General features: G+C 51.8%; 1 protein-coding gene and 1 long non-coding RNA gene across 2 annotated transcripts; one reads left to right on the top strand and one right to left on the bottom strand.

Annotated features, from left to right (window-relative positions):
- Positions 1-3,695: 3,695 nt before the first annotated feature.
- DLX3 (distal-less homeobox 3) lies at positions 3,696-8,936 on the bottom strand. The gene is made up of 3 exons (XM_067540889.1): positions 8,603-8,936; positions 6,837-7,027; positions 3,696-4,132 (listed from the first exon to the last, which is right to left on the bottom strand). The coding sequence occupies exons 1-3, from the start codon at positions 8,934-8,936 to the stop codon at positions 3,803-3,805; spliced, it is 855 nt and encodes a 284-aa protein (XP_067396990.1). The 3' UTR covers positions 3,696-3,802.
- Positions 8,937-20,545: 11,609 nt separating this feature from the next.
- LOC137148248 (uncharacterized) lies at positions 20,546-22,632 on the top strand. The gene is made up of 4 exons (XR_010918484.1): positions 20,546-20,649; positions 20,918-21,087; positions 21,627-21,752; positions 22,319-22,632. It is a non-coding gene; the product is annotated as an uncharacterized lncRNA (long non-coding RNA).
- Positions 22,633-23,425: the final 793 nt, after the last annotated feature.

Here is a 23,425-nt window from a genome sequence, read left to right as displayed (position 1 = left end):
ACCAACTAACCCTTTTAGCATCCCATATGGCTCAGCGCAGCGTTGGCTTCCCAAGCCCAGTTGCTCTTATTAAAGCAGCCAGTTGGGAAAGGGAATAAAATGATGCCATACTGCCAGCCCCAAGCATTCAGAAACCATGAGTCAGCCCCAACCTGATACCATGAGATTTTAAAATGTCATCTGGTTTGGGAGGCTTTTAAGGATCAAGTTTCCCAGCATTTGTCTGCAGCCAGACGGGCTAGAAACTTCTTGTTATCGAAGGCAAGCGGAGATGATCGTGTCATCACATGAATCCAGCAGCTGGGGCTTTAAGGAAAGCACCGACCACCACCAGACTTGTGATTAAAAAAATCACATGATTTGGCAACACCGTGAGGAAGATTCTGGCGTCCTTGTCAGACAGGCAGAGCAAAGCAGCCAGAGCTCCCACTGGCTATCACCAGACTGGAATCAGTCTGCAGGAAACCGCTGGGAATCCGGCTGTAGGTGGGTCGTGTGAGGATGTGAAAATGGCGCGCTTCCAAAAAAAGGCAACTGTTTTGAATATTTGGGCCTCCACCTCTGTAAATCAGCAAAATGCTTCAGTGTCTTTGGAAGCACGGCGCTATCTATGCAGCGGAGTAACTGCTAAAGCAAGCATGATGAAGCCCTGTTGTTTTCCATTTGCTCCGGATCTGTAGCTATGGTGCTACTGACGGTATTATGAAATTGTGGGGTGCTTTTTAGCAATGCAGCTCAGGATCTCTGCACGCTACGGTCCCAGGCCCGCTAACAACTCCTAGTGGCCGTCCTCACACCTTAAAGCCCTGATTCTGCAAACCCGTACGCACCTTTAAACACAGGAGCAGCCCCGCTGAAATCAGTGGGCCTACTCACACGTGTGACGTTACACCCGTGTGCTTGTCCCTGCAGGGACTTCCTGTGACATACGGGGTGTCGTTCCCCACCCCCTGCCATTTTACAGCTGTGAGGACCGACGCACAGAGAGATGAAATGACTTCTGCAAAGTCACGGCAAGTCGATGTCAGAGCCGCGCTTGCACGCTGGTGATGCCCGGCCTCATCTCACCACTAGAACCACAGCGCTCTCCAAAGTTGTTGCTTAATAGCCAGAGATATTCTCTATGACTTCCTTTGATGTGGCAGGATTTCTCCCTGCAGGACTCCAGCCCTAGGCCCTGATGCTGTTTAGGAGTTTAGGATTCCACCGTCGTTCACGGCTGGAATTTGCTGAGAAGGAAATGCAGCGAGAGCCAAGCGCTTTCGAGCACAAGAGAACGTAGCTGCCTGTTGCAGATTCTCTTTTTAGTGGAATCTACTGGTTGATTATTTTACAGACACGCACCCCTCCCTCCCAGTTTTCCAAAGAGTCCAGCACATTGGGGTACTGAGTGCTTGCCATGGGTGCTGGAATCTTTTGAAACCCCTGGCCACTGTGATCAATAGAAGTTACCCAAGCACCCTGAGTTTATTTAGCAATCAATCGACCCTTCCCTTGGCCAGAATGAGGCCCTGAGCTCCTAAGGGAAGAAGGAACTGAATTCAAGTTGGCTTAGAACAATTTGAGAGGAGAAATCAGCCTCTGTTCATTGAGGGCCTGATCCTCCTTTGTTAAAGGCTCTGATCCTGCACATGTGCTTCACTGTAAATACAGGAGACTCTCATTAAAGTCAATGTGATTACGTACTTGCAAAAAGTTAAGCATGAACTTGTGTGTTTGCAGGATGAGAGTCAAATTCAAGGGATTCATCAAGTTTTAAAAGCCAGAAGGGGACCATTAAATCATCTAGTCTGACCTCCTATGTAACCTGGGCCGTAGAAGTTTACTCAGTTGCTCCTGTATTGAGCCTAATAACTGGTGATAAACTTTCAGTGGCTTTTGGGTTGGACTTCCAACCCCCATCCTCTTCCAAACCAAAATTATATTAAGCATCCCCTAAGAAGTTGGTTCCAACAGAGAACAAGGTGTTATCCAAATCGATAGCCACAGCAGTCTATGAGAAATCTGTCTAGCAACCACAACTCTATTTTCTCTATCTCCTTTTCACAGAGATTAAAAAACAAATGGAACCATCTTAAATTCAAAGTATTTTTATTAACAGTATATATACAGTTTTGTCCACTAACAGCAGAAAGGAAGCTGGAGCAAAGCCCTGACACTAGAGGGAGTTCTTTTTTCCCCAGTCAGGTTAAAAAAAAAAAACTTTGTTCAACTTTATACACATGAACTTTATGTACAATTTATTTTTTTCCCCATCTGCCATTATTTGTACAAGGCAACATAAATAGGAATCCTGGGACTGTACAACACATGAAAATGCTTCTTAAAACTGCAGCTTTTAAAAAAATACTATTTTAAAAAAAAAAATCCAAAAAATCTTTTTTTCCTTCTTTTGGTGGTAGTTTTGTCAAAAAAATAGGCATTCTACTTTGACATTAGCTTAAAGGATGGGTGGAGGGCACTGTTAGAAAACTTAAACAACAGTATTGTTTTCTTTTTAAGAATAACTTAAATCTTTCCTGAAACACTTTAAATATTTTTTGCATTTGTTTTTAAATAGCCACCTATTTATTTTCTGAGAATCCTAACAAAGTCATAGTCTCAACTAGCATAAATCAATGTGGCTTCCACTGATGTCAATGGAGTTTTATACCAGTTGAGAATCTGGCCTGGAGAGGCAAAATTCTCCTCTAACTCTGGAGTGATTCTAGATTTACACTGGTGTTATTAAAATGGGAATCTGGCTCTCCTCCAGTACTGAAATTTTTTAACTCCAGTTTACACCAGTTGAGGGTATAAACGGAGAGCCAAAATTCTTCTCTAAACCTGCAGTAACTCTGTGTAGACCTGGAGTTCCAAAATCTCAATACTGGATGAGGGCCAGATTCTGATTCTAAATCAGATGTAAATCAGATCAGAATTTATCCCTAGTAGCTCACTACTAGGATTTTAGTCCTCTAACAATGAGCCCTTCAATGTTATTATATGTTTATATATTGTCCAGTTCTATACAATAGACATATCTAAGAATTGACTTTAATTATTTAGAATATAAAGAATTTTTTTAAAAGACTACAAAAGTGGCATCTCTTATTGCAATTTTTTTTTTTTTTTAGCTTAAATTGTGCTTTCATCTCCAGTCTGACTCTTGTGACAGTGGATGAGAGGAAAGAAGTAGATGTACAATTATTTTTCCTTCTCTACCATCTGTGTGTGTAGAAAAATCCTACCCTGATGTGGAGGAAGCAGAGTGGTTTTCTGAAGTCCCGCCAGCTGAGATGTTCTTCCAGAGTCCTCAAGGAGACACCCCACAAACAGCTCGCCCAGAAAGGTAAAAAAACCAGTTATGCTGTTCTCGGATGTTTGAAGACATGCAGAGCGTCGCTTGGCCTCTGTCCAGATGGGAGGTAAGTCTCTGGCAGAGAACTCAAGATGGAAGAATCTTCCATTCGCAGGCCCGGGCGGCAGTGGGTGGGGTGATTTTGCTGGGGGGTGGGGGGGAACCACATGGAAAGTAGGGGTGGGGTGAAAAGGAATGGGCAATTCTGAATCTTTATCGAACAATAAAAATCCCAAATCTCTTCCCCACCCCCATCACCCTTCCCTCGTGTTTGCATCCTTCTCAAATGCTCACAGGAGGCTCTGAGCATTTGAACCCTTTGCAGGTGTGCTGTCCCCGAGACGGGATGGATCGTTTGTGTGTGCCTGCCTTTGTCCTGGAAACAAACACCTGTTTCAAAAAGGTGTGGCAGAGACCGTGACAATTTCATCGCTTGCACCCCTCATCTGAGCAGGCTGGTGCTTAGTACACGGCCCCTGGATTGGGAGGCGGTCCAGGAGATGTATGATGCATGGTGCTGGTGGGCAAAGCTTGATGCTGTATGTGAGGTCCACTGAGGTTCTGGTGATGGTACCAGGAGTTCTGCTCCTCCATGTAGCTTGGGGAAGAGCTGTAGGGGAGTTGGTTCCTGCTGGAGGGGTTGCTGTGAGAGTTACTGTCCCAGATGGCAGGAGAAGGCGGAGAATTGCATGCCATGGAGTCGCTGTTATGGGGACTGTGTTCCAGCGGCATTTCCCCGTTTTTGTAGAGCTTCTTGAACTTGGATCTCCGGTTCTGGAACCAGATTTTCACCTAGAGAAGGAAGGAAAGGAGGGAAATGTGACTCTCTGGGTCCCTTTTATGGACACGGTAGATATGCTATAGACTGGGGGACAAACGGAGTGGCGCGTGAACAGAAATGCGGCCGCGTTGGCGGATTTGTTTCTCTCTTTAGCCTGGGGAGGTGGGAGGGGTTGGTCACCAAACCAGGTTGCTGCTTTGAGAGCGAATGACAAACTCCTTCAGACATTTATAAGTGTCCCTGTTGCTACAAAAGTCACCGGGCCTGGCAGGACAGTGACGAAACTAGGGCTGGGGCAAACCTGGTGTGGTTAATGTCAAACAACATCAGCTGGATACTTTGGGTTCCTGTTCCACTTAGAGATGCTGGGGAAAGGAGGGGAGGAAGAGAAACTGGGGGGTAGCAAGGGAGAAGGTGGGTTAGATGGAGAAGACAGAAGTATCTGATGTGACAGGGAAAGCAGAAAATGGAACCGCCAACAAAGAGCAAGTGTTGCCAACTCCTGTGATTTATTTATTGCAAATCTCGCAATACCTGGTGTTTTGATAACACCCCAGCTCCTTGCATCCTGGGATTAGGTGAGAATTTCAGCTCTCATTGAAAAATACAAAAAAGTTCCTAGCTCTCAAGGTGGCAGAGAAAAGCCTGACAACAGGACCTGAGTTCACTACAGGCTCAAAATCCTAAAGCCCCCACCAAAATAATGTTGGCAAGAAATCTCCTGAGCTTTAAGAGGATCTTGTGATTTTTTTTGGGGGGGAGGCCTGACTCACGATCGGGTTGGCACGACCGTGGTATTTGTCCATGCCTTATGCCATGTGTGGGGCGCCCAAGCGCAGTTGAAGGGGCCCTTTCATTCACAATGCACACCTCACTAGACAAGCACAGAAATCATAAATCCCCCTTGTGGCCCAGGGGCATAAATTAGAGTGCAAACACAAGTTAGTATTTTAACATCCCTGCAAAGCACAATTTTCAAAGTCCAGAGACCCTCCTGCTCTCATCGGGGGTCGTGTGTGCCTCATTAAAGCCTTTCTTGGAGTTTCCTTTATTTCCAAAGACTGAAAGCAGCTTGGAAAATAAAATCCCTGGTGACATTAAAACAGACCAATCAAGCTCCAACCCCCCTCCCCAACAAATCAAACCCCTTTTAAAAAAAGGAATAAAAAAGAAACAGCTCCCCATCATGTCACAACCACTCTGAGGGTGGAAGGCCCTTATGGTATATTTAATCTCTGCTCTCAGGCCAGTCGCACACAGAAACACGCTGACCTGGAACTTTATTTAGATCGGGGCAATTAAAAGGCAGGCAGCTGACACCTATGATCATCCCTGCATTCCTGACTCCCGTGTTGCGCTTGTTGACATGAGAGGAAGCCCGGCCTGTAAAAGGACAGCAGAAACAGTCCTTTCCTCTGACCGTCACTAGTTACAGGTAGGACTGGATTGGAACCTCTTCAGAGTCTGGAGGTGTCCCAGTTTTCGGGTGAGGGGGTTACTCCCTTCTCAGATCTGGAGGTGGGGGGAGCTGTTCAGACTCATTTCTTATTAATCTTTCTCTTTACAAAGAGCAGTCACTATTTCTCTTCCCCCTTTAGCCTCCCCCCCAGCTGGATACTGTAACCTAATTCGAAGGTGGTGTAAGGGCAGACGAGGAGAATCCCTCCCTGATTCCGTTCCCAAAACAAAGCAGGATCAGTTGGATATAATCTCTTTTGAACTCCACTTTTTTAGGCTTGAACTTTATAGCAATGGAGTTGAGGAACCTAAATACCCTGAGGTTCTGGGACTAACTTATTGAAAGACCCTTAAAAAAAAAAAAAAATAAACAAACCCTGTAGGCGCTTGAGTATGTTAACAAGCGCAACACACCTGTAAAGGAATGAGTTCCGGAGTCCTGAATGGTGGGGTCTACACTAGATCACCCCTAAATAAAACCCCAACTGACCCCAGCGCTGTTAGCATCTGTAGATATTGTCCCACCCTTCCAGCACGAAGGCTGATCTGGTATAAATGAGCAGCTGGATTCTGAAGAGACATTTAAAAAAAAAAAAATCCTGAAAGGATCCAAAGATTCTTCACTGCCCAAAGAGAGGAAGAGATACTTCTTCCTGGGTTTTTTTTAGGTCAATGACTCTTCGGCCCACCATAGCGTAATTGGCTCTGCCATGCTGCCAGGAATCCAGTGAGTAGACACAGAGGGGAAGAGACTTCGAATTGAAGTAGGTTCTATGGATCCGATCCAAATGTGTGAGCTATGAAATCCTGAACCTTTAAGAGCTGATCCTCTTTGTGGGGACAGGGAGGGGAGAAATCTCCCCCATTGGGGGGGGAAACAAAACCATCCATTTTAATTTATCTGGGCCCAATTCTGATAAAAATCAGGAATAACCCTAAAGTCAGCGCCTTGACATGGGTGAGCAGGAGGAGGAGCAGGCCTCTCTGGTTTTTTTCCCCCATGGTTGAGCATGGCAATAGGAAATGTATTCAAGTGCTCGGAGAAAACCCACATTTTTGTTCCCCACTGTCTGTCAGCTCAACTTCAATGGGTCCCGTCTGATTTGTGTAGATGCTTTAATCGAAGACCCCCAATCCCAGGGGCTGTCTGAGCTTGGCAACAGGTGCGCACACTCTGTCTCTCACTCGCATTCCCCCCCCCTCCCACGCACACACAGGGGGAAGGTAAATGGAGTTGTTTATTCCTTTTGAAGTTACCTGCGTCTGAGTCAGTCCCAACTGAGCAGCCAGTTCGGCCCTCTCCGGCAGAGCTAGATATTGAGCCTTTTGAAATCTCCTCTGCAGAGCCGCCAGCTGGTAACTGGAGTAAATGGTTCTGGGCTTCCGGATCTTTTTGGGTTTCCCGTTGACCATCCTCACCTCTGGTTCTGGTTCTTCCTTCACGGAAACTGGAGGTGAAAAGGGAACAGGTCAGAATCTCAGCCACTAAAGTTGCTCCCCCTCCAGAATGTTATGAACAAGGAGCCTTCAGAGGTGGCTTCTGTCTCTTATCTCTCCTGGGGACAGGGAAGGGGGTGTGTGTGTGTGAATTTAAACCTTCATCTAGATAACCTCACCGCCCAGATAGAGAAGCCTAAGGACGTGCGGCCAGAACCTGACGTTTACCTATGGAGAGTAAGAACAATTGTATCCTAGAGTGGACGAGTTAAGGGCTGGTTACTTGGAGAAGACACTGTACAGACTCCAGTTAAAATATTTCAGAAACAGTGAGAACGGAGGATTTCAGGGTTCGTTCTTTGGCACCGCTTTCATTTTTCTCTTCCCCCCCCCCCCTGTGTTTTTCAATCTCTTTGGTATGTTTTTCTCTTCCTCGGACGTCCTCTCTTTCTTTACCTTTGGTACAGTCTCTTGCCTTTTCTCTCTCCTGTCCCTTGCCGCCGCTTGCTCCGGACTATGGCTCCATTTCCCTAGCTCCCCAAACTCTCAACTCACCCTAGCCTGCCTGTTTCTTGACCTAAGGGCTCCCCAGCTGGTTCGGATCCACGTAGAACCGACTGGTTCTCACAGATGGCCCTTCTTCCTCTCCCAGCTGGTAAGATGGGTTGTGACAAGCCCATCTCTAAAGCAGCGTCAGTTCCCAGCTGCCTGCCTGTTTCCCAGACTTTATTTTGGGAGGGGGTAGAATTGTTCAGGAAGTGAAAATCAGGGGAGGATCGTTTCCCCCCTCTTCCCCTTGTTAATATTAGTAGGGGAGCAGATTCTAAGTTTCTCTGATCTTCCTACTTTATATAATCTCCTAGCACCGGGGACTTGCTTTTAAAAACCATGATGATTCATAAATAAAAAACCCTTTCCCACCCATATTCCTCTCCTTGAAAACTGCCACCTCTGCCTGTGCCCAGCCATGACATGGGTCATTCTCTCTGCCCCAGCAGCCTGGACTGGAAAGAGGGACACCCCTTCCCTCCCCCTCAAATTGTGCTTTTCCATCAACGACCCTGAATTGCCCTGAAGTTTTTTAAGATGTCAGGGGCGGAGGGAGGGGTGGGTGGGAAGAAGCTGGAGGGCGATTGGGGAAGGGTAAATAGCCCCTGGTGGCGCAGGAAGTCAAGGTCAGGAATTTGCCAGAAACAAAAGGCAAAAGTGTGTGTGTGTGTGTGTGTGTGTGTGTGTGAGAGGGAGAGAGAGAGGTAGCCCCTTTTCTCTTAACGAGAGCAGGAGTTTAGAAAGTTGTGTGTCCCAACCAAGAACCCGAAAACAACGCCCCACAAGTGCCCCACTTCTGGGTGATCCAAGGTCCAGTCCCTTGGACCATCCCCATGCTGTGTGTGTCTGTCTGTCTGTCTGTCTGGGGTGGTGGTGGGGGGATATTGACAAAGGCTCTTCTCCCATTCGAATACGGGGGGGTGGGAGCTGTTGCCGACTCCAGGACCAACTCCTTTCCATACCGGAGCCCCCCACCCCCCATCTCCCGCACCCCCACATCTCCCTAGATCGCTGGGGCTGAGCGGGGGGCGCCTTACCGGCTTCCTGGGCCGGCAGCTGCTGCTCTCTGAAGTGCCCATACTGGCGGTAGGAGGTGGCGTAGGGGTACTCGGCGGCCTTGGGGGGGTAGGTGCCGGCCCCCGCGATCCCGCTGAGGTTGAAGGGCGGCGGCGGGTAGGAGTAGTGGCCGGCGGGCTGGCCGTAGGGCTGGCCCGGGTAGTAGTCGGGCTGGCCGTGCGCGGCGCTGCTGTAATAGCCCAGGTCGGTGAGCGAGGACTCGGGCAAGGTGGGGGAGTCCTTGGCGTGGCAGCTGAGCGCGCTGGACAGGTCGGTCAGGAGGCTGCTGATCTTCTTGTCGAAGGAGCCGCTCATGGTGCGGGGGGGGGGGGCCGGGCCCGGCTGGGGTCGCGCGTTGGGGCGGGCTGGTTCCGTTCCGCTCCGCTCTGCTCCCCAGAGTCAGACGCGCATTGGAGTCCGGCCGCGCTCCCTGGCTCCACGGGCGGCGGCGGCGGCTGACAGGCGAGTGAGCAAAAACTCGCCAGCCGGGCTGCGGGAAAGCCTTTAATTAGGGTGCAGGGCAGGGTGGGGGCTGCGCGCCGATTGGCTCCGGGAATATTGCCTGGCAGGCAGAACAGGCGTTTTGCTGCTGCCTTTTTTTTTAAACAACAAAGAGTGGGTGGGAGAGAGAAAGAAAGGAAGGGAAAAAGAAAGATCCCTGCAAACTCCGAGCCCCTGCAGTGAGACGGGGGATGGGTGCGGGGCTAGGAAGGGGTCTGTCTATGGGGGGTTATGTGGGGTCCACGGGGATGCGGATCTGTGTGTGTGGGGGGGCGGGGGGGAAGGGGGTGTTTTGTTCGTGTCTAGGGCTCCGGGTAGGTCTCTGGGGGCGGTGGGGTCCGTAGGAGTCTGGGGAGGGTTCCACAGGGGTCTGTGGGAAGTGCCTATGTGGATAGGGGTCTGTGTAGATCTGGGGGTCCGTGTCATTCCGGGGGGGATAGGGGTTTATGTAGGTCTGTGGAGTGTGAGTATATCTATAGGGGTCTGTAGACCAGTGGGGGTGTCTATAGGGGTCAGTGTAGATGGGGAGGGGGGTATCTACAGGGGTCTGTGTAGGTCAGTGGGCTAGGAGTCTGTCTATAGGGGTCAGTGTAGATCTGGGGGGTGTCTATAGGAGGTCGGTGGGGGTGTCTCTAGGGGGCTGTGTAGATCTGTAGGGTGTGAACATGTCTATAGGCGTCTGGGGGGGTATCTGTAGGGCTATGTATAGATCTGTGGGGCCTGTTGTGGGAGGGTGCGGGCAGGGGTAGAGGAGGGTCACCAGCTCCATGGGGTGTCATTAGTTAAAGCTCTAGGAGGCTCTGTCCCTACCCTGCAGACCCCTCCGCCCCCCACATGCCCAACTTTCCAAGGGCAGCAGGCCCGGGCAGGTGGCCCCTTGCCAGCCTGACTGCTGTGTTCCTGGGCCCAGCTCTGGGCTTGCTCCGAGCTCCCGTTTGCTCTTCTCATGAAAACATCTGCTCTGGCGTCCTTCGGCCCAGACTGGCCTGGCCCTGCTCTCAGCTGCCCCTGGAAAATCCTGCAGCCCTTCAAGGGCAGCCTCCTTTTGCTGAGTGCCAATGGCTGCCTTACCCCGTCCTGCAGCTCCCAGTACTGGGGATCCTCTGGTCTCTCCCCACCTACAGTGGGTCCTAACCTGGCATCTGAACTTTCATTTCCCCCTCCAAAGTGAGACAAACCAGTGAGCGAATGGGCTTCACTAACGCCTACTTTGAATGGGCCCTATTCCTCCTATAACGCCCTGGCCTGCTGGGGCACATTCACTTTGGGGTCTGAACTTTTGCCCCGTCAATGGGGAAATCCATTGCATCCCCCCCTTCTCTTGAAAAGGGGACAGGGCAGTGACTGCGTTTCTCTGTTAATTCATGCCTTTGTCATGTGCCTTTCCACACTGAATGGTGAGGGGAGGCCGGTTAGCAAATTCAGCTCTTGGCCTATTTTATTTCTCTTTCCAGAGAGAGCTCCCTGCTTTTTTTTCTTCTTTTCTTCTTTAAAGTCCTTCTCTGGATTCCCATCTGACCACACACAGACCTTCAGAGTGGGGCGCAGCTTAACCTGTGTCACGGTCTCTCCCTGTGTTTTCCTTCCCTAAAACTAAGGTACAAACTCCCTTCTTCTTTCATTAGTCAACCCCTTTCCTTTCCCAAATCAAGGGGCTGGAGTACTGGGCGCTGCAAAATACATCCTGTCTGGGTTGCAAAGTGCAATTCCGCCCCCTGATGGGCAGTCTGAGGCACTGCAGAACCCGTGTTCTCAATCGCGTCCTCATGGGAAGCCGTGTTGCACTCGGTTCAAAACCCACACGTGTCTTGTCCTGGTTTTTAAAAATCAAATGTGTGGCCCAGGGTCCAAATGAGGGAGACAACCAGAAAACAGCCGAGGAAGAATCTTGCTGTGATGTAGGACTTTTGTTCTCTCTCATCCCACAATAAATATTTATAATCCCAGCTTCAAGATTACAGACAGTAGCAGGAAAAGGGTCTTCAATTCAGCAGGAAAAAAGCATAAGGAGAGGCAGTGGCTGGAAGTTGAAGCCAGACAAATTCCAACCAGAAATAAAGTTCATATTTTTAATGGCGTAATTAACCATTGGAACAACTCGTCTAGGGCCAAGGTGGATTCGCCGTCACTTGAAGTCTTTAAAGGAAGCTGGGATTTCTTTCTAAACAATATACAGGCTTGGCCGAATTTGATTTTTATTTGTTTTATAACTTTGATGGCTAATAACATGTTTATTTTTAAGCATTTTTTTTTATATTGAGCTATTTAAATTTTCACCCTTGTGAGAAAATATGGGGTTGAAGTATTTTTCTGGCCAATTCACGTTTTCACAGTTGCAGGAAGATACCGAAAGTGGTGTCAGACTGTGGGGTGGGTGAAGACAAGAATTATTTAGTAACAGCAGACACCAAGTTTCAGAAAGTTAAAGCTTTCTAACCCTTAAAACACAAGTTGCCAAAATATACAAAGGAAATATCCTTAAATCCCTAATCAGTTCTCAAGAAACATTTTTCTTATTTTGCCTATCACTTAAATTATTGATGGGGAAAAAAATTGAATCAGTTTATGGGTGTGTACAATGAAATTGACCTTTATTGATACAAATAGAATCCCCCCAAGCCTAACAATATGCTATAGGTCAAAGGGAAGGTATGGACTTGATGCAGGAATTACTGGGTGAGGTTATCTAGCCTGTTATGGAGCAGGTGACACCAGCTGATCACAGTGGTCTGTTCTGGCCTTATCATCGATAAATAGATCTATCTGGGATCAGGAGCACTTTCCCCTGCTTTGTATTCCAGTTTTTACTGTCTGTAAAACCCAGAGCCCTAGTCATGAACCAGGTTGCCACTGTGCTAGGTGCTGTACATACACAGAAAAAAGAGAGGGTGCCTACTCCAGAGAGTGAACGATCTAAGTCTGAGACAGGAGGGGGATACAGCCAGCCGGGGGAACACAAAGGAACACATTTTAAAAAGTCAGAAATTCCCCTGGGACAGCAGTTCAGTTTTCTGACCCGGGGGCTGGCTGCACTCCCAGGCATGAAGTGTGTGGCTAGTAGTTACAAAGATTGCTGCCTGGGTGCACAGCAAAAAACCCGGCACATTGCATCTTTTGACCAGCAAGGCAGTAAAAAAAAAAACCAAACCAGCCTGGCCAGTTAAAAACTGGCCAGGTGGCAACCCTGATTTACTGTGACTGCCTAGAGATACCAAGGTACAGCTCATTGTAATGCTGGACGCCAGTCTGACGGGACTAATACGCAAGTCTTTTAATGTGATTGTCCCAGTTTGGTCTGGGGTGGAGGGGAGGGAAGTAGGGACCCCCCCACCCCCAGCTAAACCACCTGACTGGGGCTCTGAAGCCGACCAGGGGCATCACATGACAGAAGGGACTGAAACCTCATTTAAGGGCAGGTTCTGCTTCGCTGTCTCTCAATGGCCAGTGATATAAGCAGGACAGCTGGAAGGGCTTCCCACCTGACACACAGACTGGCCCTAGCACTCGTCTTCAGCAGAACGAAGGGTGAGTATCTTCTTCTGGCGGGCGAGGGAGCACATGGCCTCTGGTGTTTTACCTAAAGGTCTGCAATTCCTATACGCTCTGCGAGGCAAAGTGCCTGTGGTTTTAGGAACCCTGCGTTCCTTGCCTGACCTGCCGCGTGGTCACCAAAGAGTTAAGCTATGAACCAGCATGCCTGCGGAGATCAATGCTGGGTGGAGAGTGCATAAATGACGAGGGGAGCTTGGGAGGTCAAAGCAGTGGTTTCAGGGCCTAGGGCAAGGAAAGGGAGGGGGGACCCAGACACAAGGTCTGTCCCCGGAAATGTGCCACAGAGGCCCAGAGTTACAGTGTTTGGAGCTGCTCAGACCCAGCTGGCTTGGAAGCAGTGAGAGCCAAAAGAAGGTCCACTTTCAAAAGACTGGTGACTGTCCCTTAGGGGAACTCAGCCAGGTCTGTAACACATGGCCCCAGCACACAGTGCTGAGAGGTGGAGGGGGGCTGAGAACGGGCATGCTCGTTGCATGGCACAGACCTACAATGCAGAGGCCAGGAGGAGGAGCTGAGAACAGGCATGCTCAGCGCATGCACCGGGCACACGGTGCTAAGACTTGAGGAAGGAGATGAGCACAGGCAGACTCAGTACATGACACAAGCCCACCGGTGCTGTAATCATGGCTGGGGGGAGAATGAGACACCCCCGGAGATGGATGGAGCAATCCACGCTTCTTGGGGCTGTTAATCCTCATCTCCACGACGTGCTCTCAGGCAGCGGACCATCTCCCCCGGACGTGAACGGGCCGCTTCATGACGACGGACGACTACGATGGGCACGGAGTTGGGGGTGGATCTCCACCCCTCTGCTCTCCTTCCGCTTCCGGCCTCCAGCTGGGGTTGCGGGGTGAGCAGTCGCCCAGCCAGGACCCAAGAACAGCACGGGGGCCTTGCAGGTCAGGGCTGATGTGTATCAGCAGAGCCACAGTGCGTGGGACGCTCGGACAGCACACGCTCCAGAGACGACTGGGTTTTGCTGTTCCTTCCTCGCTGGCGTGAGCGCTAATGTCAAACCAGGCTTTGAAGGTGAATCCACAGGGTGTGGAGCAGCTAATCTGTGTGCCAAGGAACACACTCTAAGCCTAAGATGTTTCCCTGTATCCTTCTGTCCAGCCCCTGCTGCTCTGTTTGTTTCTCTGTCCCTTCACCCTGCTGTTCAGAGGAATCTCTCCGCTCACCCATCACCCAGCTGCCAGACACCCAGGAGAGCAATTCCCCTTGGGCCAGAGCTGATGTGATGCCCGCAGGAATCCCAGGTACTTGTCTGCCTTTCTTGGGCTCCTGCTTTCTGCCAAGTTTGGTGCCTGTGGATTTTGGGGGATCCCTGGAGGATGGGCAGGTCCTGGCAGGTTTGGGCCCAAGGGGACTGCCTCCTCCTGCCTGGCTTTTGTGTTGCTTGGAGAACTAGCTCCATCTAGTGTCGTCTTTGGTGCTGAACAAGCCACTAGGCTAAAGGGATGGCTCAGAATCAGCCCTGCTTCGCTGAGAGCTGCCCACCTGCTGCTAGCGACGAGGGAGGCATGGGTGCCTCTCAGGGCTGGCCGGAAAATCAAACCAGACCTTCACCTCCTCGCTCTGTGTCTTGAGCACATCCCGGCTCCGAGCCTCTGGGGTCTGCAAAATCAGACCGGGATCGTCCCACAAGTAGACCGTTCCCGTGGTCCGTGGAGGTCCCTGCTGTTGGCTGGGCTGGCAATAGCCGTTCTCGGAGTGTCTCGCTGCTCCAGACCTGGGGGTTCAGAAGCCGCTTGAGGAACGGCTTGTCAGGAGGGCAGGGGGAGAGGGTATTTTAAACCGACCAGGGTGCCCAGGGAGTTTGGGCTTTGGTTGAGTCTGGGGGTCCAACGATCAGTCTGGGTTTTGCTCCCATCAGAAGGCCGGGTTCTTCCATTGCTATTAGAGCTGGGCCTCATGATTATACATTTATACCCCGAAGGTCCCAGCTATTCTGTTCTTTCCTGCTCTATTCACATTATTACAGTGGCGCCTACCATTGTGGTACCTAGGCACTGGGATCCTACAGTGATGGGTGTCACTGTGAAAACCTGGATAAGACCGTCAGGGGCCCCGCGGTGCTAGGCTGGGGAAAGAGACAGCCCCTGCCTCAAAAAGCTCACGGTCTAAACAGACCAAGGTTGGGTGGGAGGGAGAAGAGGATTCAATATGCAAGCAAAAGGCCTGATCCTGTATGGAGCTGAGTGCCCTCAAGGTCCAGTGGAATAGAGGATAATCAGTGTAACAGAGGATAAGGCTTGAAGTAATCCAGGGGGTGCGGGGCTGATGACGAGTTAGTCCCACCTCTCACTGAAATCACAAATGTTTAGTATATTTTTAGAGGGACAGTTTGGGGAAAGGAAAGGAAAAGGGGAAACCGCCAGGGAAAGAGGCAGGAAAACAAGAGTGAGACACAAAGGGCGATCGAAATGACCGGTGCAAACAGATGAGGGAGGGAGTTAAGCGGCTGGAGGACTATAACGGGTAGAGTTGGTTTTAATTAAAAAAAAAAATCAGTATTTTTGTTGGGGGGGAGGCGGCCTTTTAAAAAAAATCATGAAAAATGGTCCGTTTACAAAACATCTTGTGATTTTTTTTTTTTTAAAAAAAAGGAAGACACCTTTCCATTTCTTGGTTTTCTTTTTTCCTAGTCATTCTTTGACAATCTTTTTTTTTCTTCTCACATGGAAAGGGGAGGGGCGGGGGGGAAGAACAAGGAAAAAAAAAAGAAAAGAAGGGAAAAAAATAAAGGAGAATTGTCTTGGAGGGGAACGCACAATTGGTCACTGTCAAACTCTACAAAATGAACATGTCAGCATATCAAAACTTTCCCCAGAAGCTTTTCCCCATTTTCTGATCAGTGTTAAGAGTGGGACAGGGAGACTGAAGGTTCATGTACCCAATATGCCATCACTACAGAGAATCTCAGGCCGCATGGGACTAAATTACTGTACTGTCTTTAGGAAGCAGTTATGTATTTATCTGCAGAAAGCCACAGCAGCCATTAGGTGGCAGTAAAAAGAATGCTTTGCCCTTCGATAACTCATCTGAGGATCTGAAAGACTTGTACAGGCTTTAATCCTCCAGCTGTCCCATTGCAATCAGGTGGGATCTTATGGATGGGGTAGCAGAGAGGGGAAGTGACTTGTCCATGGTAACACAGAAAGTTGGCAGCAAAGTTGGGATTAGAAGCTAGGAATCAGGACTCCTGGTTCAGTGGTTTAATTGCAAAATCAGCTTTTCTCAGCCGCAAAGAAAACTGGAGAGAGGGTTAAAAAGTGGAGGATGGATGGATAGATAACAAAGGTTCAAAAATAGTTTCTTAGTGGCAGTGTTGGAGGAGAGAGACAGTGTCAGGTTGATTTATTATTTCATAGAGGCAGTGTGCCTTGTGAATAAACCACTAAGCTGGTGAGCTGGATTCGAATCCTGACTCTGCCACTTGCCTACTGGGTGACCTTGGGCAAGTCCCTGTACTCCCCTGTGCCCCAGTTTCCCAGTCTGTAAAAGGGGACTAATGATACTGCCCTCCTTTGTAAAGCACACTGATGTTGACTGACGAAAACCACTCTGTAAAAGGCAGGCAGCGTTATTGTTAAATACATTAATTTGGATTACAGTAGCCCGTCCTGGCCTCACACAGGATTCCTTTGTATCAGGTTCATTACAAACACACAGGAAGGCCCAGTCCTTACCTTGGCGATCTTGGATTACCTCACCATTTAATTTGAAGGGACGTTTGGTAAAAACCATCCTTAAGAACAGCCATAAATGTTTCCATGATTCCAGTAAAATCAGTTTGGATCTAACCAGCCCCCTGCCCCGCTCCCCCACCCTTCGCAGTGCTGGGAGACAGACAACTTTGCCTCCAAGGCGGAGAAGTGGAAGATGAAACTGACCAGAAATGGCAAGTGAACCTGATCATCCCGCTTTATGTTCCTCACTGGAACCAAGCGACAACCAGAAAACAAACGAAGTACCTGACACTGAAACCCGCCGACCAGCATCAGTGGATAACAGCACAACAAAGGCTCCCGCTGCTCAGACTGGATTTATATCTAGACTCGGTTTCCCCCCTGCTATGCCTTCATTCAGATCAGAGGCCTGTGTCATTGGCAAGAACTACCAGGAGCCACTACCGGACGAGCCGGACCAAGCCAGCGGGAGCGGCACTGAGCCCAAGTGGGATATTTATTGTAGTGCTGGTGGTCTTGGAGGAAGTGACTCAAGCTAAGACTGGCCCATTACAGCTCCCGACGGCATGGCCGTAGAGGGGGAGAGCTCTCCGGGGACCAGATCAACACCTTCCACCTTGTCCGGGGAAGGTTTCCCCCTGTCTTGCGTGGCAGAGCAGCAAGGATCGGCTGTTGGAAGGCTTAGGATGAGCATCCAGTGTAGATTGGGCGGGGTTGCCCCTGCCAACTCCTTGTATCTGCTCTGACTGCTAGCCGGCAGAGTTTTCTGGGCCGGGGACTGTCCCAATTGCTGGGTCAGATGCTCACACAGTTTGTCCCATGAAGTCATTGTCTCCAGCAATGCCAAAAGTCTGCATTGTTGTAAATGCTTCTTGCTAAGACTTCCTGCCTCTGGGATGCAGCACTCCCTTGCTGAGGGACGCCTAAGCCAAGATGTGACGTCAACAGGGCAGGAGAGCAGGATATGCGCTGGGAATCCGCCGTGCAGTTAATAGATCTTCAGCTTGGACTTGGGCACAGAACGTCCCTCGTTGTGGGACGGGTTTCCTGGAGTCAGCTGGGGTCACAAGGAGGTAGTAGATGCGAACAGCCAGCTCTCTGGGGACCCAGACTTGGCAATCAGCCCCGAAATATTTGAGGCCGCCAGGAGCTATTCCAGCCTGGCTCGTGAGCCCCGCAGCTTGCAGGGCAAGGAGTTGATTCCAGGTATCTTCACAACACCAGGACGCAAATCCTGGGATCCTGGTGTTGGATCGGACGGAACCAGTTGATCTCCGGAGCTAAAAGCACCAATCTCCGCGCAGGCGACTCCCTAGCAGTGCGTGTCAGACACGTATCCTCGAAGGGTCAGGCACAGAGGGGGACGCTCAACACGCCCTGCCCAGTAGGCGACACACACGCTGCGACATTAACGGTGTGACCCCAGTGACACGAGAGGGGCCTGGCTCCTGAAGTTTGGCTCAGGAACCGGCTGTTGGCTTTTCTCCCCTGGTAGGGGGCTAGGACTGGATCCCAGGCCAGGTTTCTTTCTAATTGCAGTGTAACTTTTGTCTCCTGGATCAGCTGCTGCGCAGGGAGATGGCAATTTTCAGCCTGGCCAACCTGTCTCTGGGCTTCCCCTCTGCCCTCCCCACCCCCTCAGCAGAATCCAGGAAACCGTGTGAGAACAATAGCGTGTGTGTGGTGATCCTGCTGTGGGCCGTGCCCCTGCCCTGCAGCTCTCAGTGTTCCCCTGCTGATGGATTTACAAGGCTTTCCCGTACCAGGTTTCAGAGGCTCAGCTCTTTGCATTGCTGGCTGGTCCTAGAACCAGTCACTTAACGACCCCTGCAGGTGGGATCCCAGCCTTTGTGTCTAGACTTCGGTAGCCAGCCTCATTCTCCGCTGGGAGTTCCTGCGCCGGGTTCTCCCCAGAGGTGCAGTGCAGAAGTCACAGCCTGGGGGCAGGGGTGGAGGGTAAAGGTGGCTTTAAATCACCTTCGTCCCTCCTGGATTCTGGGCTGCTCCATAGAGTTTAAGGCCAGAAGAGACCACCTAATAGTCTAGCTAGTCTGACCTCCTGTATATCACAGGCCACCCCTGCGGACCAAATCCAACAACCCGTCGGGTAAGTTAGATCCACCCCGTGGCTGCTCTAATTTTGTCCAGCTGCACAGCCCAGAATTGCCCGAGCACTCCAGCCATTCCCTCTCCCTGGCCTGTCCTGCACTGGGGAATTGCCCCGAGAGCTGCTCTGTTCCCTGCTATGCCCCCTGTCCGCTGCACTAGCAGCACGCCGGGTCTCCAGCCGCTGGCAGGGAGCGCCTCTCACATCATTTGGGCCTGATCCTGCACCCTTCACCTGTACTCGTAGCGCCACTGGATTCAATAGCTCCCAGGGGTTGGGCCTGCAGGATTGGGCCCCCGGGGGAGGGGAGGTGGCGTCTGTCCCAGCTTGTCACACGGGGCTCATCAGTAATAAGCTGGCGGCTTCTGGGCACGGCTGGGTCTCTGCTGAAACAAAGCCGGGGTCAAACAGGCGCAGAGAGGCTGGGTATCACAGAGATGAGCACCCTCAGGCTGGGCATGGGGCCCTTTCTGCTCCCAGACTTAGACGAAAGCTCTCTGGCTCCTTTCCCATCGCTGCCCTTCACCCGGGCTCCCGCCAGCACCATGCAACCGTCCCTTCAACAGGAGTTGGGGAGGGGGACATCACCCCCTGGCCTGGTACCAGGTGGCACCAGGTGGGAAAGGCAGCTGTACGGCCTCCTGCCCGGTGGGGTGGGAGCGGGACTTCTTATCAATCCATCGCATTCCTCACGTTCCTTCCTGCGAGGGTGCAGGGGGGTGGGGAAGGGAGGCGGTGTGTATTTTTAAAGGCTCTTTAATATCCTGTGATGTCGGCTCGTGGCTCTCGGGCCCCGTAACGTCAGGCCGCGGCCCTCCCCCCAGCTACAGCGCACACGTGCCTCTCTACACACCAAGCCCTTCAGCCGCCGGGCCAGGTTTTTCACAAGCGACCTGTAATGATTTGGGGGTGACTCCGTTTTGGCGGTGCTGGCCGGGGCGGTGTCTCGTCTTTGGCTGACTCGTAGAAAACACCGAGCACCCGCTCCCTGGCAAGCCGGCCCCTTTGAAGGCAGCGCAGATTGGGCCCCCCATGTCACTAGTGACTTCTGAAAATCATGGCCTCTGGGGTTCTAGCCTGCTGGAGCGCGAGGTGTGAACAGCATCCTGGGTCTGATTTTTGGGCTGTGTCAAAAGCTGGGAGCCCCATCAGACAGGCACTTAAATCTAGGCTGGAGATGGAAGAAAATCCTTGGAAATACACATTAAAGAGCAACCTGCACTGTCTGGGATTGCCTCACTTCTGCTTTCCAGGATTCTAGGAAATTTAGTCTCCAGAGGAAATGCCTCCAAAGGTGGGGTTCAAATGATTATTTATTCCTTTGCACGATAAGTTACTATTTAGCAGCTCAGGCAGTTTTGCACAGGCGGGAGGGGCTTTGCTCGTTTCTCTGCCATATCCCCTGCTGTGAAGGTGTCTGGTTTAGTGCGTCAGGAACACCCGAGTTAGGTTTTTATTTGTATCCCGGTAACGCCTAGAGGCCCCAGTCAGGGATCGGGACCTTGTGGCGCCAGGTGCTGTATAAATGCGTAGCGCAAAGATGGTCTCTCCAGCTCCATCGCTGATTTGTCACGTGACCTTTGGGCTTGTTATGCCACTGGCCCATTTTGGGACCATCAGCGAGTCACTGGACCACCGCTTGCCTCTCTTTTCCCTGCAGTGAAATGGGAATAATGCAGACCCGGCTCACAAAGGGGGTGGGTGAAGGGGTGCGCTGGGGCTTGTTTACTGTTGGCGAAGTGCTTTCAGAGTCTAAGCTGGGAGCGGGGGCGGCTGGGAAGGTGGAATCGTGTCAGTAAAACAGCTGTAGGGTTGGAGGGGCTGCCGCACAGCTGGGGTGCGGTCAGTGCCAGGAAAACTGGGGCGCTCTCGGTTAGGACTGAGGGGCGGCAGCGGAGCTGGGGCCAGGGCAACTTGTGCAATAAGTGCTGCAACTTGCCCTTTGCTCTCACGGGAGCTAAAATTCCCTCCGTCCCGCTGCACGCCCCCTATGTCAAAGATCTCTGCGCTCCAGGCTTGTTCTGCAGGACGGGGCCTGCCAGCTTCTCCCCTGCCCTGACACGTCTGGAGTGGGGAGGAGATGAAGCTATTTTCTGGGAGGGGGGGAGCGTTGGCAGGGCCCAGTGGAGGGGAGAACAAACTGCTGCTGATGAGCTGAGTGGGCCACGTGGACCTGGTAAATCTCCTTCAGGCTGGTATATTCAGGGCTGACTCCAAAGCTCACTGAAGTCAGTGGACAGATTCCCGCTGAGTCCAGGGGGCTCGGGGTCAGGCCCCAATTCAGGAAGAGCTGCAGGGGAAGGCAACAGAGAATCGGGCCCAAGGCCTTTCCGTAAGGGATAGAAGCCCAGCAGAGCCACCTGCCCTGTGGCCTGTTAGTTTCTACCAGGCCTGGGAGAGGCTTTTCTGGGCCCTGGCATAGAGGGGTTTGTTTGCTCGTTCAGTGCACAGGAAAGAAATCAAGCGAGCGGGTCGGAGACGAGGTGGAGGGCTGCATCCTGGCTCTGATCTGCTGCTGCTTCCCTTCCGGTCCTGGCTGAGAAACGTCTCCCCCCCCAAACCTAGCTCTGACTCACTTCGGGACAGCTGTCCTACATCCCAGCCCCAGCAGCAGGTAAAAACAAAGCCTCCCTCGGCTGAGTCAATAGCCCAGGGCCGTTCCTGTAGGATGCCAGTCCGTGTTGACACAGCCACGGCCTAGCTAATCAGTAGCCAGGGCTTTGGTTCCTTCCCCCCAGGGGTAAGAGCGATGAGCCAGGCATCTCGCAGCACTGCAATCTTCCTCTTCCTGTCCATCCTCGGGAACCCCAGGTGAGCAGCGGTCCCCTGCCCCAACCGGTACCACCGCAGGGTACATCCCTCCCTCCAGCTGATGGTTATTGGTAGGCTGGGTCAGGTGGGGACAGGCCGGGAAGGGCCTTGAAAGTGAAGACAAGCGCTAGAGAGGAGGGGTGCAAAGAGTGGGGTGCTGCGGCCCACGAGACGGGCTGGGAGATCTCTGCAGTATCTGTCCCCGCTGTGCTGTTCTGGGGAGCCCTGTGTCTCCCCATCTCAGAAGGGGCGGGACCCCCAGGTCCTCCCCTCTACCTCCTCCAGGTACCATCCATCCTTCCGCCACCCCCATGTGACATGTCCCCGCCCCTGTCTTCCCAGGCGGCTCTGTTCCCAGCTGCTCCCCCCTCCCCCAAATCCCCAGATGAATCCGGATTGGATGCTGCACACGCTCAGCTCATCCGTTGCTGGCCTAACGAGCCGGACCAGTTCAGCAGCAAGAAGCAGGTGAGAGGCGTCCATTGTCCTTTGGTGTCCGCCTCGCAGCCGGGGACTCTGCGCTCTTGAACAGCAGAGAGATCCAGAGGCCACGGATAAAATATTCCCTGGCTCTGGGATGGGGATAAGGAAGACGCATTTTTGAAATCACCCTCTCCCTCAACTCACCATCCGCTGATGCCCTTTTAATCCGCTCCGGCAGCACAAAGCGGTGTTAAAGGGGATGGAACCGCTGGGGAATGCCCGCTGGGCATGGGGCCTTCCAAGCTGGCGGGAGGGCCCTCCGTTGGCCCTGCTGGGGACCAGGGGTGCGGCTGGGGTGCACAGTGCTCTTGCTATTCTCTGCGAGGCCCTGAGAGTCCTTGGAACACCGGGGGCACAAAGCTGGCCGAAAGCCACCTTCCCCAAGCCACACAGGCAAGCATCGGGCCCAGAATTTCCGCAAGCTCTCGCTTAGCTTATTCCGGATGTGCACCAGCCATTCCTGCCGCCCCTGGATCCAGCCCTCCGAATTTCACAGTGGGAGGGGCTTTCTGGCCCTCCCTTTATCTCTTTCCTTCTCTTTGCTCTTACAGGAGGGATGAAAATCTTCCGCATCGTGGAATCTTGGTGCAACCTTAACTCTGCAGGGTGTTATACACCTGCTGGGGTGGGGCTAGGACCGTCATCCTTCCGCTACACGGCCCGAGATTTCTCTCACGTGCGCTAACAGAGATTGTTGCCAACGCTCGTGATTTTGTTCTGAGTCTCATATCGCCAGCTCCTGGAGTCATGTGAATACGTGATGATTTCAGCCTTCCTTCTTAAAGAAAACGAAAGTTTCTAGCCCTCGTGGCTGTGGAGAAAGCTTCAAAATGTGACCCCTCCCCTCCCCGTGCACCCTAAAGACTCAAAAAGCAGAAGGCAAATAAAAAGAACACCCAATCTATTATTTTGACATGATCGCGTGATTTTGAAAGCCAATCTCCTGATTTTTGGTGCGCCTGACTCGTGATCTTTGAACATTTGGGGTTGGCAATGCTAGGGAGGCTGCGATGGACTCGGGGGTGGGGGTCACAAGAGTGCACTGGACTCTCCTTAAATGGTTGTCTGGCAGGGTAGCTATTTAACGCCACAGCAACATCACGGTGCTGGTCTCATGGCCTCGTCCCCTTGGTTTTTCCGAGTGGCTCCCATAACCCATCACCGTCTTCCTCACATCCTGCTCCTCCCCACCCCCAAGGGAAACTAGTTCATCTTTTCCAGCGCCAGCATGTCCCATCCCCTCCTGTCATTCTCGGTAACATTCAGGAACGCTTGCTAAACACAGCCAGGAGAGGCTGCGACTGTAAATATCCTCTGCAGCTGAGTCTGGGATCAGAAACGGGAGCTGGGAGCGATGCCAGGAAGGGGCGCTGGGAGACGATTCCCAACAGGCTGCGAGGCTCTGTCAGTTCCCAGCTCCCATGCCAGGGACGTGAGCGGTATCCAGGACGCCTGGTTTATTGCTGTGGGATTCTAGCCTGGTGAGCCACCAGAAACAAAACCCGCTTCCGGTGCTTTGGCCCAGGGCGATGCGTCGCTCTTCCCCACAGCTTCGGGGCAGCTGGGATTCTGCCTGGAGTAGTTGGGTGTCTGGGGTCTCCACTACACTAGTGCCTGGTGGGCCTTGCCGAATAGCAGGACAGTCGTGGTCCACAGGC

The sequence above is a fragment of the Emydura macquarii genome, unplaced genomic scaffold, assembly GCF_026122565.2.
Source record: "Emydura macquarii macquarii isolate MOO-44397 ecotype Brisbane River unplaced genomic scaffold, CSIRO-AGI_Emac_v2 contig_629, whole genome shotgun sequence".
NCBI lineage: Eukaryota > Metazoa > Chordata > Testudines > Chelidae > Emydura > Emydura macquarii.
Note: the sequence above shows the minus strand (reverse complement) of the source record. Positions and strands in the feature narration are given on the sequence as shown.

Bases quoted from the DNA above. Each gene is read 5' to 3' on its own strand.
- DLX3 (XM_067540889.1), bottom strand. From the start codon at position 8,936: ATGAGCGGCTCCTTCGACAAGAAGATCAGCAGCCTCCTGACCGACCTG. The intron at 7,028-8,602 runs GTAAGGCGCCCC...TTTCACCTCCAG, and splicing joins GCTGCCGGCCCAGGAAGCCG to TTTCCGTGAAGGAAGAACCA. The intron at 4,133-6,836 runs GTAACTTCAAAA...TTCCTTCTCTAG, and splicing joins TGGGACTGACTCAGACGCAG to GTGAAAATCTGGTTCCAGAA.